Source organism: Plectropomus leopardus, chromosome 13 (assembly GCF_008729295.1).
Source record: "Plectropomus leopardus isolate mb chromosome 13, YSFRI_Pleo_2.0, whole genome shotgun sequence".
NCBI lineage: Eukaryota > Metazoa > Chordata > Actinopteri > Perciformes > Serranidae > Plectropomus > Plectropomus leopardus.
Genome location: NC_056475.1, coordinates 26,513,396 through 26,529,549, shown reverse-complemented (window position 1 = coordinate 26,529,549; position 16,154 = coordinate 26,513,396). Strand labels below are relative to the sequence as shown.

At 38.6% G+C, this 16,154-nt stretch overlaps 1 protein-coding gene across 3 annotated transcripts in view; it reads right to left on the bottom strand.

Moving 5' to 3' along the window:
• The window catches only part of LOC121952406 (seizure protein 6 homolog), a 123,758-nt gene that overhangs the window by 44,953 nt on the left and 62,651 nt on the right, over positions 1 to 16,154 (bottom strand). For all 3 annotated transcript variants that reach the window (XM_042499065.1, XM_042499064.1, XM_042499063.1), the window contains exons 2-3: positions 13,414 to 14,130; positions 11,828 to 11,949 (exon numbers count right to left, since the gene is read on the bottom strand). In XM_042499065.1, the coding sequence (XP_042354999.1) occupies positions 11,828 to 11,949; positions 13,414 to 14,130 (839 nt within the window). The remainder of the gene's footprint in view (positions 1 to 11,827; positions 11,950 to 13,413; positions 14,131 to 16,154) is intronic.

The following is a 16,154-nucleotide window of genomic DNA, read 5'->3' as shown; positions in this document are numbered from 1 at the left end:
TTTGCCCCGCTGTCTAAAACAATGGATCCTTACCGATCAGAAAAAGCTGAATGTTAATGAGAATGTGCTGGAGCCAGGGGCGGAATACAATACTGACTTGCTCACTGGGACTTATGTCACATTTTTATGTAACTTTTATGCTCCTGAGATCATCAAATGCCACCACAGAGTGACCATCCTCTAAAATAGTATTTCCTGCCAGAGGCTTTATCGCAAAGCAGACAGTAAAGGTCCAGTGTGTGGGATTTAGGGGCGTCTGTTGGCAGAAACGGTATATAACATTCATAAATATGTTTTCATTAGTTTATAATTACCTGAAACTGTTGGTGAGTCTAAGTCATTGTTTTGCAAGTCACAAGTAAAGTCCCAGTTCAAGTTTCAAGTCTTAAAGCTTGAGTTTGGAGTCCTTAGAGACGTCATGCAGTCTTGATGACTGTCATGCCATTTTAACAACAGAGAAATGATATATTTAATGAATAAAAAAGAAACAGCTTTTATTTGTTTTTTACTTAATAGTGAAAACACCTTGTCAAAAGTTGTTGCATCTCAGTTTGTAATTTTCAAACACTATTTTGCATACTGCAATTCATTTTTTGTTGACCACCTGTAGTTTTTGTACAAGAGCAAAGTTATCTTTGGCACCAATTTTTGTCAACTGGCACTCTGTAATGTAGAATAAACTCTACAAGGATCTCTCCTGTAGCTTGATTGGATGCTGCCAGATTGGTTGAAAGCAAAATGGATCATCTGGGAAATTAAGTGTTGGCTTGTTTGGAATGAGTAGCGTAATGCTGGTTGATTCAGGACATTAACCATTTGAACTTTGCAATAGAAATGATCCTCCAGTGCCTTCATGGGTATTTTTGCTTCATGTGATGTAATTTGGAGTATCTTCAAATGCTTCATATATCCAAAATCTGTACAACCTGAGCTAAAATGTTATGTAAGATAAGAAATGACAATAATGAGAACTATTGAATGTGTGCCATCAAAAAAGGTCAAACAAATTTGCTCAGGGTTCAGAGATTTAAATACTTGTGAAGGGTGTCTGAATGCAGCATAAGAAAAGCGAAGTAGCTCCAGGTTTCAAAGGGTTAAAGTCAAATCATTCAAGTCCAAGTAAAGTCATAAGTCATTGGTGTTAAAGTTGTCTTTTTTGATTTTGTCAAATCTTAAGTAAGCAAATTTGTGAATTTAGTCTGACTTGAGTCTGAGTCATGTGACTCCTGTGTAATTCTTTGCCTGAAAATAAGAATCACTGTGGTTTTAATACCTTAAAATGAGCTGTTATCTACATACAGAGTGGGCCCTATCCTTCGGATCTTTGTTGTTTCTACAGTAGCCCAGAATGGATATATCAAACACTGGCTCTAGATAGAGTTTTTTGCATTTTTGCATTTTTGCATTGGCCACCATAGATCTCTTTTCCTGCTAGATGCCACTAAATCCTCCGCTCTGGCCATTTAAGGACCTCAGCATTTGAACCACGTTCATGAGACGAGACTCTCGCTCTCTGATAAATCAGCCACAGTCTCTGAGGTCCCTCTTGGGCCTCGACGTCACCCTTTATTTGCAGCAGTGTGCATTTTTTGCATAGATTTAAATTCATGCATTGCTAATTACTCCTCATATTTTTTCCAGCATGCGTCTCAACTCTCCGAGCCTCAATGTGACACTGAAAGAGTTGGAGAGAACAGAGTTTTGTGCCAGACAGAGTTTTCTCCCTTTATGACAGCTAGCTGGGTGGAGGAGCAATTAGTGTCACCTGAAAGCATTCCTCTCGGGATGACTAGTCCCCATGAGAACTCATCTCAGAAAAGCCCCGGCACCCTAAAAAGCTCATCAAGATCAAACTGGCCTTCTTTATGTCCTGCCTTACTCCCCCAAGGCACAACATGATGAAGGCTTCCCTCTGCCTCATCTCAAGTTGATTAAAGGCAGCAAGCCTGTCTTGGCCTCCATTACTCAGTCAGGCTCAGTTTCTCTGCGACACATCTGCTATAAGCATTCGTGCTGCCGGGGAGTCACAGAATGGGCAGAGCATGTGCGATACCTTGTTAAAACGCCACTTTTAGTCTATCGGAGTCGAAGGATTACAGGATTCACTGTATTTTGAATGGGAAATGTTGGTTTTAACAAAAGTGACGGGGCCTGCTTTGAGTGTAAATTTTGTAACACTTCTTTCTTTTATTTGACGAGAGCACCAGCGGTCAGTGAGTACCCACAAAACAAATTTAATTCCCTCCTTCATCAGCCACACTGCCAGGGTCAATGCCATGTGCATTATGCTTCTTTTGTAAGGAATACTGGAATTAAAATGAGAGCGCAGGGATCAATACAGCAATTCACCCAGCACTGAGAGGAGGCTGCATGTCAAGTATTGGTGCTGCTTATTAACATGACTATTGATCGGAGTCAGAGGAGTGTGGTTGCAGAGGCAGCATCAAATACCAATCGTTAACCCTCAAGTCGGGGTTAGCTATAAACATTTGGCATGCTGTGTAACATCTAAATCCTTAAAGGGGGCAATTCACTGGTGATCCCCCTCAACCATTTTATCCCCACCTAGACGCAGCTCATTAGCAGATGCAGCCTTGAGCTCATTAGATGTTTGGTTCTCAAGTTTGATTTTGTTTTCTTTGGAAACGTCTGATACAATATTCACTTATTTGAGGATGAAATACTTGGAAGCTGTAATTTTCCCCACTGAGACTTAAGGCTTCGTGTTTGATATTTATAAGCTTTAATTAAAGAAACAAACAAAGAATAAAAAGTTTTCTCTTTCACTTGATGGACAGTTTTACAGTTAAAACTTGCATCACTTGGCTTTAAGGAACTACCTCTAGTTTTATATCTGTATCTGAAAAGATAGAAATAGGAAATTGATTACCTTGAAAAAGACAGGTAAATATATGTTTATGTTATTGCTGGGTTTACTTAAAAGCATTCTTGCTTAAGTTTGTGAAATTGTTGCAACACAATAGAATTTAACATATTCTACCTAAATGTTAATAACCTAAAGAAATGTTGTTACCCTCAAACATAGCTTTCTTCACTAATTCAAAAATAAATATGGTAAGTAACTGATGCACAGATGGACATATTCCTTGTAATTAACTAATTTAGTCAGATACATCTAAAAAGCTGTTTACTCAGTTGAATTTAGGAAACTGACTGCCATATATAAACAAACTAAAAGATAATTTAGTTTGTAAGATTATTTTTTATTTTAGCAAAATGCAATTCTGGGCTTTTTAAGACAAGGCCAGTGTTTGTGGAAACACATGTCATTACCAGAACAAAACCACTTTTAAGCCTTATGAAATGAAAAAACACACATTTAGACTCTATCTTTATCTCTTAAGATTTTGATCAAGTTTCAGACAGTTGATAAGAAGAATGAAAAATCCTTTCAGATTACACATATCATGCATTGAATAATTGGATTGAATTGTAAAACCAAAACAAAACTCTAGGTGTTTAAATTGTGCTATTTACATATCTGTATCCTGATGCCCAGCTGGCATTAGACGACAGTATGATGTCAGTGGGACATTGGACTCTTACGTCGGACATATGTTAAATTTTGGTTGGAATGACAATCAGTTTTACAATATTTTGAATGTCTAACAAGGTTAGAATTTCAAGCTGTGTGGACAATAACATTATGACAATTTGCAGATATGGGTTTTGTTCTGTATACTACGCAATTAAATATTGTTATTCTATATCAATGTGAAATTGGTAGGAGATGTTTGGAAGACGCTGAATTTTGGTTGCTTGACAACACAATTTAAAACCAACAAAATATCTGAGTCGTCTGTCATCAGTATTCTACATCACTTTTTAATTGACATTAGACGTTGGCCTGACAATACATTTTGGTCGCCTGATGTCACAACTTAATTAAAACAAAGATCAGCATCTAACAATGTTGGTGGCCAGCTGAAACAAACCAGTTGATCTCATTTGTATTTTCTTAAAAATGTTACAGAACTCCCCCACATACAACATTTTCTTGACATGACATTCATGACACAAAATACATAAAGCTTACTGCAAATGTAGAAGCATTTATATAGGCAGTCACAATATCTGAATTTATTTTCTTGATAATATTTTCTTATTTCCAAAAGTTCTTTACAGTAGACTCAAATTAATCATCTGTTGTTGTGCTTACTTTATTTGTCGAAGGCAATCAGTTTCCTAAATTCTACTGAGTAAACAAAATGTTAAGTTAAGTTAACTTGTTTTATGTAAGTTACTGACAGTGAGAAAGACAAAGTTAATTTTACTTGTTATTTTTAGTTTGCAACAACTTAAAAAATTAAGAAAATACAAAAGCATTTTAAGTAAATCTAACAAATAAATATAAAGTAAACAGAACTTAAGACTAATAGTTACCCTATTCAAGACAGTGAGTTTCCTAGATTTTTTTTTAGGTAAATTAACTTGCCAGACTTTATTGTGCAGGCTTCTATCTTTCTTAAAATGGCACATTTTCTTATAATTAAAATCTTGATTTATTACTTGACTGTCATTTGTTGTTTTAACCAACATAATCAAGAAGAATCAAGCATTAAAAGTATTAATAAGAGAAAAGGACAGTCAAGTGTAAATTCATTCTGTGTCCCCAGGTTCACCAGAAGAAGTGAAGCTGATTGAGAAAGGGTAGACGCACTAGAGAAATGGAAAAACTGATAAATGAGAGCAGGATGGAAATGGGGAAAAAAAGAACATAGGAGAGTTGGGAGAGGGATGGAGAAGAGAGAAAAAAATGAGATATACAGTATTGACCTCAAAATCCTCCCTCACCATCTTTTTGAATGATGCTGCTTTAAAGCTGTCAGATAATGGAAACACTCCCCCAATCAGCCTTTGTGGCAGTGGGAGAAATTGGCCATGTCTGGGCTCATAACCCCTGAAATGTATCAACCACTCTCAGTCCTCTCGACACAATACATGCTCTTTTTTTTTTAGCGAGAGGGTGCAGTGATGTGGCCACCATGAAACACAGCTGGAACAACCTGTGCACGGCCTCACATGGTAACTCCTTGAGACCCACGCAGGTAGATCAGCGGAGGAGACGGGGAAATCAGAGTGGGACAGATGGCCTGGAAAGAGCTGATAGCTAGCTAACTCAACGGATTTATTTGATCAAATAAAAAAAGCTCCAAAACAGATTTTAAGCACTTTAATGCCACAGCCCAGTTCTGGAAAACCTCCATCTGTCCTCTACTAAAACCTTATTGCAGAAGTGACTGTGGAGAGAAGGAGGAGGAGACGGATATAGAAGTCAGAAAGAAGATGTGCTTAAGATATTGCCAGTTCAATGGTAAAGACCAAATCATTTTCACATATGTGACACAGCCGTTTTGAAATAAAGCTGGCAAACCAAATACGCCTATTTTTATTACTAATAATCCACCAAGACCAACTGGTAAGATTAAGGGGAATGTAGGATTCTTTATTTTGTATTTAAACCTGCCGACAGCGTATTTCAAGCGCATTGAAACTAAGAAAGCTGAACCCTGAAAGAAAGCCTAACAGTAACACACATGGCTCTTCATCTGTCACGAGTGCTCTGTGATTGATCCAGTATTCGCTCATTATTCTGCCCGGATTTCCATTTCACTAAATGTCTTGTCATTAGATTTTTTAGCGCGCTGAAAACCAATGCAAAACTTTGTCCAGGTTGAAGATTTTCAGAAACTCTGTTTTCAGTGCTGACATGTGGACAGGGAGAGGGGAGTTTTTGGCTTGTGACTCCCCATCCTAAAGGGCCATTTATACAGCAGTGGTTCTTGCATGAAATGTTAAACTTTTGGCCTTTCATTCACATGACAACCTGTTTTGGGGGCCTGGAAACGCAAACTCAGTTAGTCACGCAGAGTTGTTTGCCTGACGTGTGTTTTCTTCAGCATTGGGTCGTTGGTTGTCTTGTCTCTTTTTAAATAACTGGTACCCTAAAAAGTTGTTTGTTAACCTTATCTTTACCTTAAACCCAAGATGAACTATTTATTTATTCATTTTCTACATTTACAAATATTCACTTAGAGTTATGTTCTTTGTTTTCCTGGCACGGCTGGAACTGTGACTTCCCTGCATAATTTTACTTGGATGCTAGTAAAGTCTCAAACTGGCCATCATAACATGCTCAAAAATATGTACAACTAAATAGTGCTAATATATTGAAATTTTGATGGACTAAATTATGTCCAACAACAAATATCTATTCAGATGGGAGTCTGTATTCTGATATTAATCTTGCATCAATAACACTGCCCTGCTCAGAGGGGCTCACAAGACTAACTATCATTTTTCATGTACCCTATATATAAGTTATAGGAAGCATGATAGCATGATGTCTGTATGACTTCTTACTAATATTGGTGTATCAGTACTGGTTTGCCTAATTTCCCAAGTTTTAATGAAACCAACACACACTCTGTCCAACTTCTCATTTTCATCAAACCTAAATAATTCTGTATTTTGTTTCAGCATTCTTACAAAGGTGCATGCAGGTTATCATTTAAAGTTCTCAGCCTGCACTCTAAGTGCACGCTGAGATGACATGGTCACAGAGCTCGCTGCGTGTCCTGCAAAAGCTTGTCCATTTGGGGAACACCTCATGTTTGTGAGGACTCGCTGTGACATCAGACTGTGCGCTGCTATCTCCTTTGTGAGGTGTCAGAAATGAAGCAATTTCTTGTAATGGCGGACGTGACCACAGACTTTTTATATGTTTACTCATGAGTTACTCCTCCACTAAATTGAGGAGCAGAGGTGTCAGAATATGCTTTGGAGGTCACTACTTCAGGTAGCTTTCCAGTTATAGCTTTTTTTCAGGCTTCTGGTCGACTAAAATCATCTCTATCTTCTTCCTTTCATGGCGCCGAGCTTGTTGGTTTAGCATGCTCCAAAAACCATTTAAACCCTTTGACCTGAGCAAATTGGTTACTTTCAAAAATATGTGAAAAAGGCAATGAGCAACTTTGCAAAAAATGTCCCAAAAATTTCAAGAAATTGTTAAAGGTGGCAAGAAAATGGGCTGGAAATTAATTTTTAAAAGGGGGAATAAAAATTAAAAAAAATAGGAAAAAATGTCCAGAAAATTATATTTATAAATATTATGATTATATATTTTTTAATTATGTTATAGAAAAAAGTATGCTTTTTTCCCCAATTTTAAGCTTTTTTCAATTTTCTTGTATGTCCTTGTTTTTACTTTAGATAATTTTACTCTAATTTTGCTTATTGTCAGGCAGTTTTCTTGTAACTTTTGTCTTGCTAATTTTTGTACATCTTGTGAAGTTTCTCATTGCCTTCTCCCCGTGTTTTTAAAAGAAATCAAATCAATGTGCTCAGGTTTTAAATGGTTAATTGTGTTTTGTGATTTAATTTGGACAGAGATTTTTGATATTAAAGCGCTTAGGTGGAGAGGAATTTGAATGAAGAAGGGGAAAACTCAGTTTAACAAAATACCCATGTATGTGAAAATAAGGCCTGACTTTCTGCCTGTTCCCTGTTGGTTATGTGTGCCCTTTGTGATTGATCGCTTAGATTTTAACCTTCCTGTTAATCAGAATGAATCTGGACTTTGGAACAGATTGTGTTGATTGTCGTGCTTTTGGGTTCTTGCCTGTTCTGTGTCAGTAATCGTAAATCTCAACTGAGAACGGTTATTTTTCGTCCTGTTCAACTAGACCTGCACATTTAACTATGAAATACTTCTGTGCAGTGTACACCATAGTGTAACACCTTTTTAAAATATATATATTTTCAGTGTTTATCGCACTATTAGTGTATGTCTGTGTCGAAAGTTGGTGTTACATGAGCCTCCTGATATTTGTGCAATTATTCTGCGAACAAATTGTAATGCGGCCAGAATCACCAGATGGGGCAATGCATTATATGCTGTTAGCTGTGGCAGAGGGGTTGAACAGTCAGGCTGAGGGCAGTAAATTCTCCTGATACATTTTTCATCCTCCCTCTCCTGCAAGCTGCCAGACTGCTGAAAGGAGTATTGACTAAGCACAGAAAAAAAGGTCTGATCTTGCTTATTTATTCCCCACCAATCTCTGTGATGTTTTTGAATGCTGGTGGAAATCACAGAGTTTTCTGAGTGTTGGAAAATGGCAGAACCTGTGTCTATACACAGTATACTGTATATTATATTTTTTACTGAAACAGAGGTACATGATAGATCAGCATAAATATTTATCATACATTCATCTCATCTGTCCTTCGGAGGTTGTTTTTTTACCTCATTTCCTTCCTTTGCCCTTCTAAACTGCTGGCCTGTCTGCTATAATGATGACTCCTTTCCATAACAAAGGCCGGCTGCCAAAACAAGAACATGCACTTCAACCATAATGTGCCTCCCACGGCTCCTCTGCTGTCAAGTGTGGAGCATAAGTATTTTTCCCCACGTTAATGCTCAGCACAGCACATGGTATCAAAACCCAACTCAGTTTTTCTAACAAATATCAAATAAATGAATTAATGACCGAAAATACATTTTCCATGATCCATCCAGAGAAATATAGCAGGGGGAGGCTTTGCAAGAGACGGCTGTGTGACGATGAAAAATTGGAAAAGTGGAGGCAATCAATTACGTCACGACAACAACAGCTTATTTTAACTCTATTTTCTTATAGGACACTATGATCTAAGGTAAAGACACTGGTGGCCTTCCCACAGGAAATTTTGACTGTCAAACACAAAATTTCCTGCATTCTGCTCATTTTTTTGCTTTTCCTGCATTAGTTTATGGTGAAAATGTCTATTTTTTCCAGAACAAAAGTCCTCTGCTACGTGGTTTTAAAGGATTAGAACTTTGAAATTACACAGAATGATTACTGTAACAGAATCCTGGAGCTCAAACAACTGATGCAGAAGGATATCTAAAATGTCATGAGTAGACTTGGATGGTCACTGACAGAGCAGCACCATGTGATGAGTTGGGATTAGAATGTGTTGACATTTCATTCTTGAGTCTAAGTGGACATTTGTGCCAAATTTAAAGAAATTCTCTCAAAGACCTTTTGAGATGTCATATTCATTCGAATGCAATGGATGCAAGGTCACAGTGACCTCTGATCACCAAATTCTAATCAGTTCATAGTTGACTCAAAAGGGATGTTTGTACCAAATTTGAAGAAATTCCCCCAAGGTACTCTTGAGATATCCCATTCACAAGAATTGGACGGAGGAACAACCTGAAAAAATAATGCCTCTGGCCGCTGCTATCACCGGCACAAAGGCATAAAAAGGGAGCGAAGCTTTCAACTCTCAAATTTTAATTCCTGTTTTATGTGTGTGTGTCCAAATTTGTCAAATAAGTCCCCAGTAAATCCCATGAGACAACAGTTAAATGTGTGTCCCTCCCTTGCTTCTAAACTAAACACGGTTGAGCGAGGAGGCTGTTAAATTGTTGAGAACTAAAACTCATCCATGTGTGAAAAAGCATTCAAAATGTGTGGTAAAAATTGTCCTGCTTGCATAACATTTTTTTTCTGTGCTCACTGCTACTCCACAAGTACTTTCTGATCTCACTTCATTCCTTTAAAGCCGTGGGACCTGGATAGCCTCCAGGCAGAGGAGCTTCACACATTGCTGATGAGAAGGTATGACACAAACTTGACTTCAATTTCTATCTTTCCATCTTCAGTCGCCAGGAACAGAGACCATGGCTCCTCGTTCTCTTCAGCCATGCCAGGCGGTTGTCTGTATAGTTTGCCATCAGATCACTATCAGTTTAGCTGTAGGAGGGAGCGAGACTGTGGCCCCATCTGTTCACATGGTGGTGCTGAAACGCATGGCTTCCTCCTGTTTCTTTATCTGGCCGGGTGGATGTGTGAGGATAAAATGTCTATAAGTTCCCCTCCTTTATAAAGCCTTGCAGTTTTTAGATTCTCCAAAGAAATGTTCTGTCAAATGCACTGAAAAAGCAGAGGAAGTTGAGACCTGATGCATCAAATGTGGTGAAATACATGTGTGTGTGCGTGTGTGTGTGTGTGTGTGTGTGCATGCACATGGACAGGTAACTGAACATATGTGGTTCAAGATTTACTGGAGTTAGCCAGAGGAAGAAAAACACACACTCAAACATACACTCTGTCATGACTTATCTTAGCCCTCCAGAGGCAGCAAGACAAAGCTCGCACATTTTAAAGTCTCCAGTGGTAAATGAGGCGTTTGAGAAATTGCAAATGCCAGAGAACACACACACTGACAGTTAATTTTTATAACCTTTTGTGAAAAGACTTACCAAGCAAACATTTCAACCTGAGACAGACCCCATCACTTGTGCCCCCATCCACCCACTCACCTCAGCAATTTGTTGCCTGTCTATCTCCATCAACCCACACAAGACCAGCCAGTATTCTAACTGCTAGGACTAAACCAAAATATGTCACTGCTTTTCACTGGTTGAATGGAACCAGTTTTAGCAACATTGTTTTACTTTCACACAATTGTCACCCAACTCTGAGCTTTATGGCCACCCACCAAATAAACGTTGCTATTGTGGTTTGGTCTCATGGCTGTTGTCAACAGGGATCCCCCAACCCAATTTTAGGAAGCAGCAATTGTTTTTTTATTTTTATTTTTGATAATTGTTTTAGATTTTAAATATTATTAAAATAAAATACTGCACACTGTTAGTGTAAGTTAACAGATAGCATCTTAAAAGGCAATATTGTGTGATGCAGGATGCCTGGTCACACGGTGTTGCTCTGCGTCAAGTTCTATGACATTTTTTTTTTCCTTCCCACAATTTGATCTTACTTTAACAAATATCCCCCCTCCCCCTCACTGTCTGCCCTCAAATATATGACCCCTAATCACCTAAAGTAAACATTTGGATCTGATAGTGTTCTTTGTGTTTGGTGCTTTTCTCTACAACTGAGTCCCAGTTTTGCACTAAATCGTTTCAGGTTTGGCATTAAATAAGTCCTTTTGTCACTAACAAAATGTGACATGTGTCACATGACAAAAATCCCATATGACCTATCATATATGTCAATAATGTAGCATGCTACAAGTAATAGCGTACTTGGATATGTTATTAAAAGAAGTCAAAACCGGTCTCCTGGTCAGAAGTGTTTGGTTGTTTTTGATGAGTAACAGCCCCCTTCTTGCCTATCCTTTCATGGCTTCTTCAGTATTTGTTAAACATGACGTGGGCTTAATCACTTTTTATGCTACATCATGTAAAAGTGAAAGCAGTCATTACAAGAACATGTATTACTAACCAGTCTTACTGCTGTCAAACAATGTTCAAGGTTTGCTTTATCTTATAACCCCACTATCAAAAGTCAACTTTGACTCTTTAACAGAGGCTGTTAATTCCTTTAGTCAGTTATTCAATAGCAGTAGTTGTGCTATGCCTCTTTAACCAGAGACTCTTGCTGGATTTTATTTTGTTGTAAAAAAAACCAAAAAAAACATCTTAATGTAGTTTAGACATGGAAACAGAAAATTAGTGCCCAACAATAATTGTGTGAAACATTTATAGGGAATAAATGTCAGTAAGCCCTCATTTAGTAAATTAGAGGTCTAAAGACATGAAAACCTGACTAAACATGGTTTTAGAGTTAGTTGATCAGATGTCTAGGTTACATATAATCTTTAAAATCTAGTCCATAATATGTGATATATTAGCTGTAATGACATGTCATGTCATGTTGCAACCAAATTTTGCCCATCAGCTGATTAAAGATACATTTCTGAACTTCACTACTTTACCAGAAGTTTCATCATATAGTTAAAAAAAAAAACATGCTGATAAGGGACAACATCATAGCGAGCCTTTAGCACTGACCTGAATCTCAATGCCATATCCCAGGTAGACCGTGACCAGGTAATTACACTCCACTCCAGAGTCAAGTTGTTGCAGGATTTCGATGTTACCCTCAGGGTCAGTGAAATTCAGGCTGCACGGCTCTGTGGGAGACAGTAAAAAGACAAGTGATTCCCTTTTTCCCGGACCACTGATCTTTCTGACAGCCCACCTGTGTCACCGTGGCCCTCGCAACCCCTCTAACTATCTCTGCAGATTTCCTCTCCGACACTGCTCATCTGGGCCGTCAGCGCTTTGTGGCCAGTGGGAAGGACAGGCAGGACACATCAGGGAAAATCAGATTGTTTCTGACACATGAGCGACTCAGTTATTCCTGGTGGAGAGATGAATAGCGGTGTGCAGCATGCGAAATGAACAACAGTGATGCTGATGACCTGGTGCTTAATTTTCCTGTCCTTTGGGATGGATGTGTTAAACCTAAGGGGCAAGGTACTCTCAATTTTGAATTTCCATCAGGGCAAGAGTTATTTGGATGCTATTTATCTCAAAAAGTCATTTGAATGTTCTATTTGGTATTGAAAGACAGACAAACTAGATATACTACCACATGGTTGTATGCCTCCGTGCACCAGTCGAGTTGCACTCATAGTTTACATCCATGTCAGTGAACTCTTGGACACTTCACACACATAGAGTTATACAATCAGCATAGTTTCAAGGTGGTTCTTGCAGGTTCTTGCGTTATAACCAAAAACAAGTTGTATGAGGTCACCACGACCTTCACCTTTGACCTTTGACCACCAGATTCTAACATTTGTGCCAAATTTGAGGAAACTCCCTCAAGGCTGTCTTTACATATTGCATTCACAAAAAAATAAGATGGATGCAAGGTCACAGTGACCTTGACCTTTTGCACATCAAATTCTAATCAGCTCATTGTTCAGTCCAAGTGTATGTTTGTGTTAAATTTGGATAAACTCCCTCAAGGTGTTCTTGAGATTTACAGTACATTTCACAAAAATGACATAAATGTATGGTCTTTGTGACCTTGACCTTTAAACCATCAAGATCAGGTCTCCTAGAACATGTTTGCCACATCTGAAGGAATTCCCTCGAGGTATACTTGAGATAACATATTCACAAGAATGAGACTGATGAGGTCATAATCATATTGATCTATGACCACTAAAATCAATCAGCTCGTCATTAAGTCCAAGTCAGTGTTTGTGTCAAATCTGAATAAATTCACACAAGGTGTTCTTGAGAAATCACTTTCACAAAAATGAGATGAATGTAAGGTCACTATGACCTTGATCTTTGACCATCAAGATCTAATTTTGTGCCAGATTTGAAGTAATTATCTCAAGGTGTTCTTGAGATATCACATTAACAAGAATGAGACTGATGAGGGTACAGTGACCTTGACCTTTGACCACCAAAACCTAATCAGCTCATTGTTGAGCCCAAGTGAATGCTTCATTAAAAATTTGAAGAAATTTCCTTGAGGCATTCTTAAGATATTTCATTTATAAGACAGATTGAAAGACAACCCGAAACATGCTATCTCCGGCCTCACAGCGCAGAGGCATAAAAATAGACATGCTTACCTGTTGTTTGCATGGTGGTGATGGTGGTTATAACGGTGGTGGACGTTGTGGTCCCTTCTTCTCTGGAGTTTAGGTTGGGGAGTGAATGATCAGGGCTTGTTTTGTTTTTCAGTACAGTTTCCTGAGCTTCCCCTTTCTCCATTCTCACTGAGGACGGTGCCAGGGTCGCCTCTACTTGAGTAGCACTCCAACTTTGCGGCCGACTTCTCCGCGACGATAAGGGGGCTGAGTATTCACTGACTGAACCTCCTTTTGGTGTCACTTGAGTGGTAAGGGAGTCTGTTGTGGGCTCTACCTTGTCCATTCGTGTTTTAGGGGATTTCTTTTGAAGCAGAGACATCGGCGGCCTCGGTGTCGTGGGAGAAAATGTGGTCAGCGGGGAGGTGGCAGCCGCGGTGGCGGTAGTGGCAATGTCTGAGAAGGGTGGAGCGTCCTCATGGGGCACTAGCTGAGTTACAGGGTCTCCTGAATCTGAGGCAGAGCCCGGCATGGTGGAATATGCAGCCACAGAGCCATCCCTCCGGAAAAAGTGCTGGTCCCCCTGGAAATCCCTCGTAAGTAGGTGCTCATGAAGCAGCAGGCCCTTGATGACCGGCCGGTGGTTTGGGATGTTCATAGGTGAGACAGTGGTGACAGAGTGGACTTCGCTTTCTGTGTCCTGTGTTGATGAGTCCCTGTCAGGGCCCAGCGTCCTCTTACTGATGCTTTCCTTTGGAGCTAAAGAAGAAAAAAGAAAGCAGGTGTGTTAAGCAAAATGTAACAGGCAAGTGAGCTACAAAAGCAACTTACAGTCCACAAGAGCAGTGCGTCTTTTTGACAGTTTCATTATAGAATCATCAAGACTGCCAGACGATAATCTACTAAAATTATGCCTAATGAGGTGAGAGGCTGTCCTCTTGTATAATTCTTCCAGACACATTTTGTTGCTATTTAAATCAGTTCATTATCCCCGTGTGTGTGTGTGTGTGTGTGTGTGTGTGTGTGTGTGTGTGTCACTTTGGGGGAGGGTGCAGTGGCAAAGTACGTATAATTCCATACACTATGCATTATAAAAGCTTAAATAATAGGAAAAAAACAGTGTAACGGGTTGACATATGTAGGTCACTAGAAGTGACGTGAAGCAAGCATGATCTGATAGTATCCTAAGAGTGCGTACAGTTTATTTTCAAGGGCATCTTCAGCATTAAAATCAGATATTTAACATGCCATACTATAAATTTCATTGAACTACCATGAAGAACACTCTTTTGAGATTTTACAGTAAGATGAGGCTATGACTAATACTGACAGTGGTGAGTAGCAGCTTGCAGAAAGCCAGTTTATTATCAAAGGCGACTTCTACAATCATACACCGCAGGCAGTGGAATCTAAGAGTGGAGAAACACTAAGCAGAAATAGTCTAGTTACTTGTAAGATAAAAAGGTTTAAAAGCACATATTTTTCTATGGCATTCTTCTGTAGGCTAGTATTCTTATTTTCCCTCTCTCTCTCTCTCTCTCTCTTTCGACCCCTCACACAGCCGTCAAAAACAGTGCAGGCATTGTTTAAAGTCTCACAGGAAAAGCACTCAGAAAGCAAATAGTCAGTAAACCACACACAGCAAAAATACATGTGATACAATATTGCAAGTCACAAAAGATATTTGTTGACACAAGATTATACATGTAACTTTTACATGACAGGCAAAACAAAAGATGCTTTCTTCAGGGACAATACCCCCCGATGAAAGGGCTAATCAATTATAAAAAAAGAGACTGAGCTCCAGTTTAAATGAAACAGCTACAGTTAGAGTTTAATAATGAAATAATTCACAGCCTAAGACAGTGGCATACATTTGATACTTAACTTTCAAAAAAGTAAATGGAAACTGTGACAATCATAAGAAAAGGCACAAAAGAATTTGCTTCAGGTGGGTAAAATTGTGTTTTCAGTTTAAGAAACAAGGGACAGTAAACATAAAGTACAGTACACATAAGCTCATAATTTACATGTCTCTCTGCGTGTTTAAACCAACATGATCTCACAGAAATACATAAATGCAGATGAGCTTGTAACACTGCAGCACATGGTGGTGACACATTTGGGTTTGGGCACCAAAACTACTTGGTTAGGTTTAGAAAAAGATGACTATGTTTGCCACATATGGGGTGTAAGTACATTGTTAAGTGATGTCACTTAACATGACATAACAAGAGTTGCTCTAATGTCAATAGCAGTAACAGAAATACTTCCAATTAAAATACAGGATCATATACTGGAGAGTATGCAAGACTATGCAGTGATCCAGTACCAAGTCATTTCTTAACACACCTTAAACTAGCCTTAAGTAGCTCTAAAACAGTAGCCCACACAGCAGGTTGTAATGTGCAGCCATTGGCAACAACTATTTAAGAGGGAAAAAAAAATTTCTGTTGTCAGAAAATGTCAAGAATTTCACAGTTTTCTATGGCATTCATTCTCTGTGTATGAATGTATTTGTTCTGTTAACCGTGACCCATGCCATACAACAATGGTAGCAATCACTTCACATGCATGCAGTTAGTAATACTGTATATGCATATACTGTTAATGTTTTGTTTTTTTTGTTTTTTAACAATGGTATTGGAATGGTGCTCAGTATCAGGCGGTTCACAAGTTCAGGTATTGGAATTAGTATTAGGAAGGAAAAATTATATTGCGACATCTCTAAATGTAACAATGCAGTGTTCAGTTAAAATAAGGCAACGCTCACTATTAGTTTC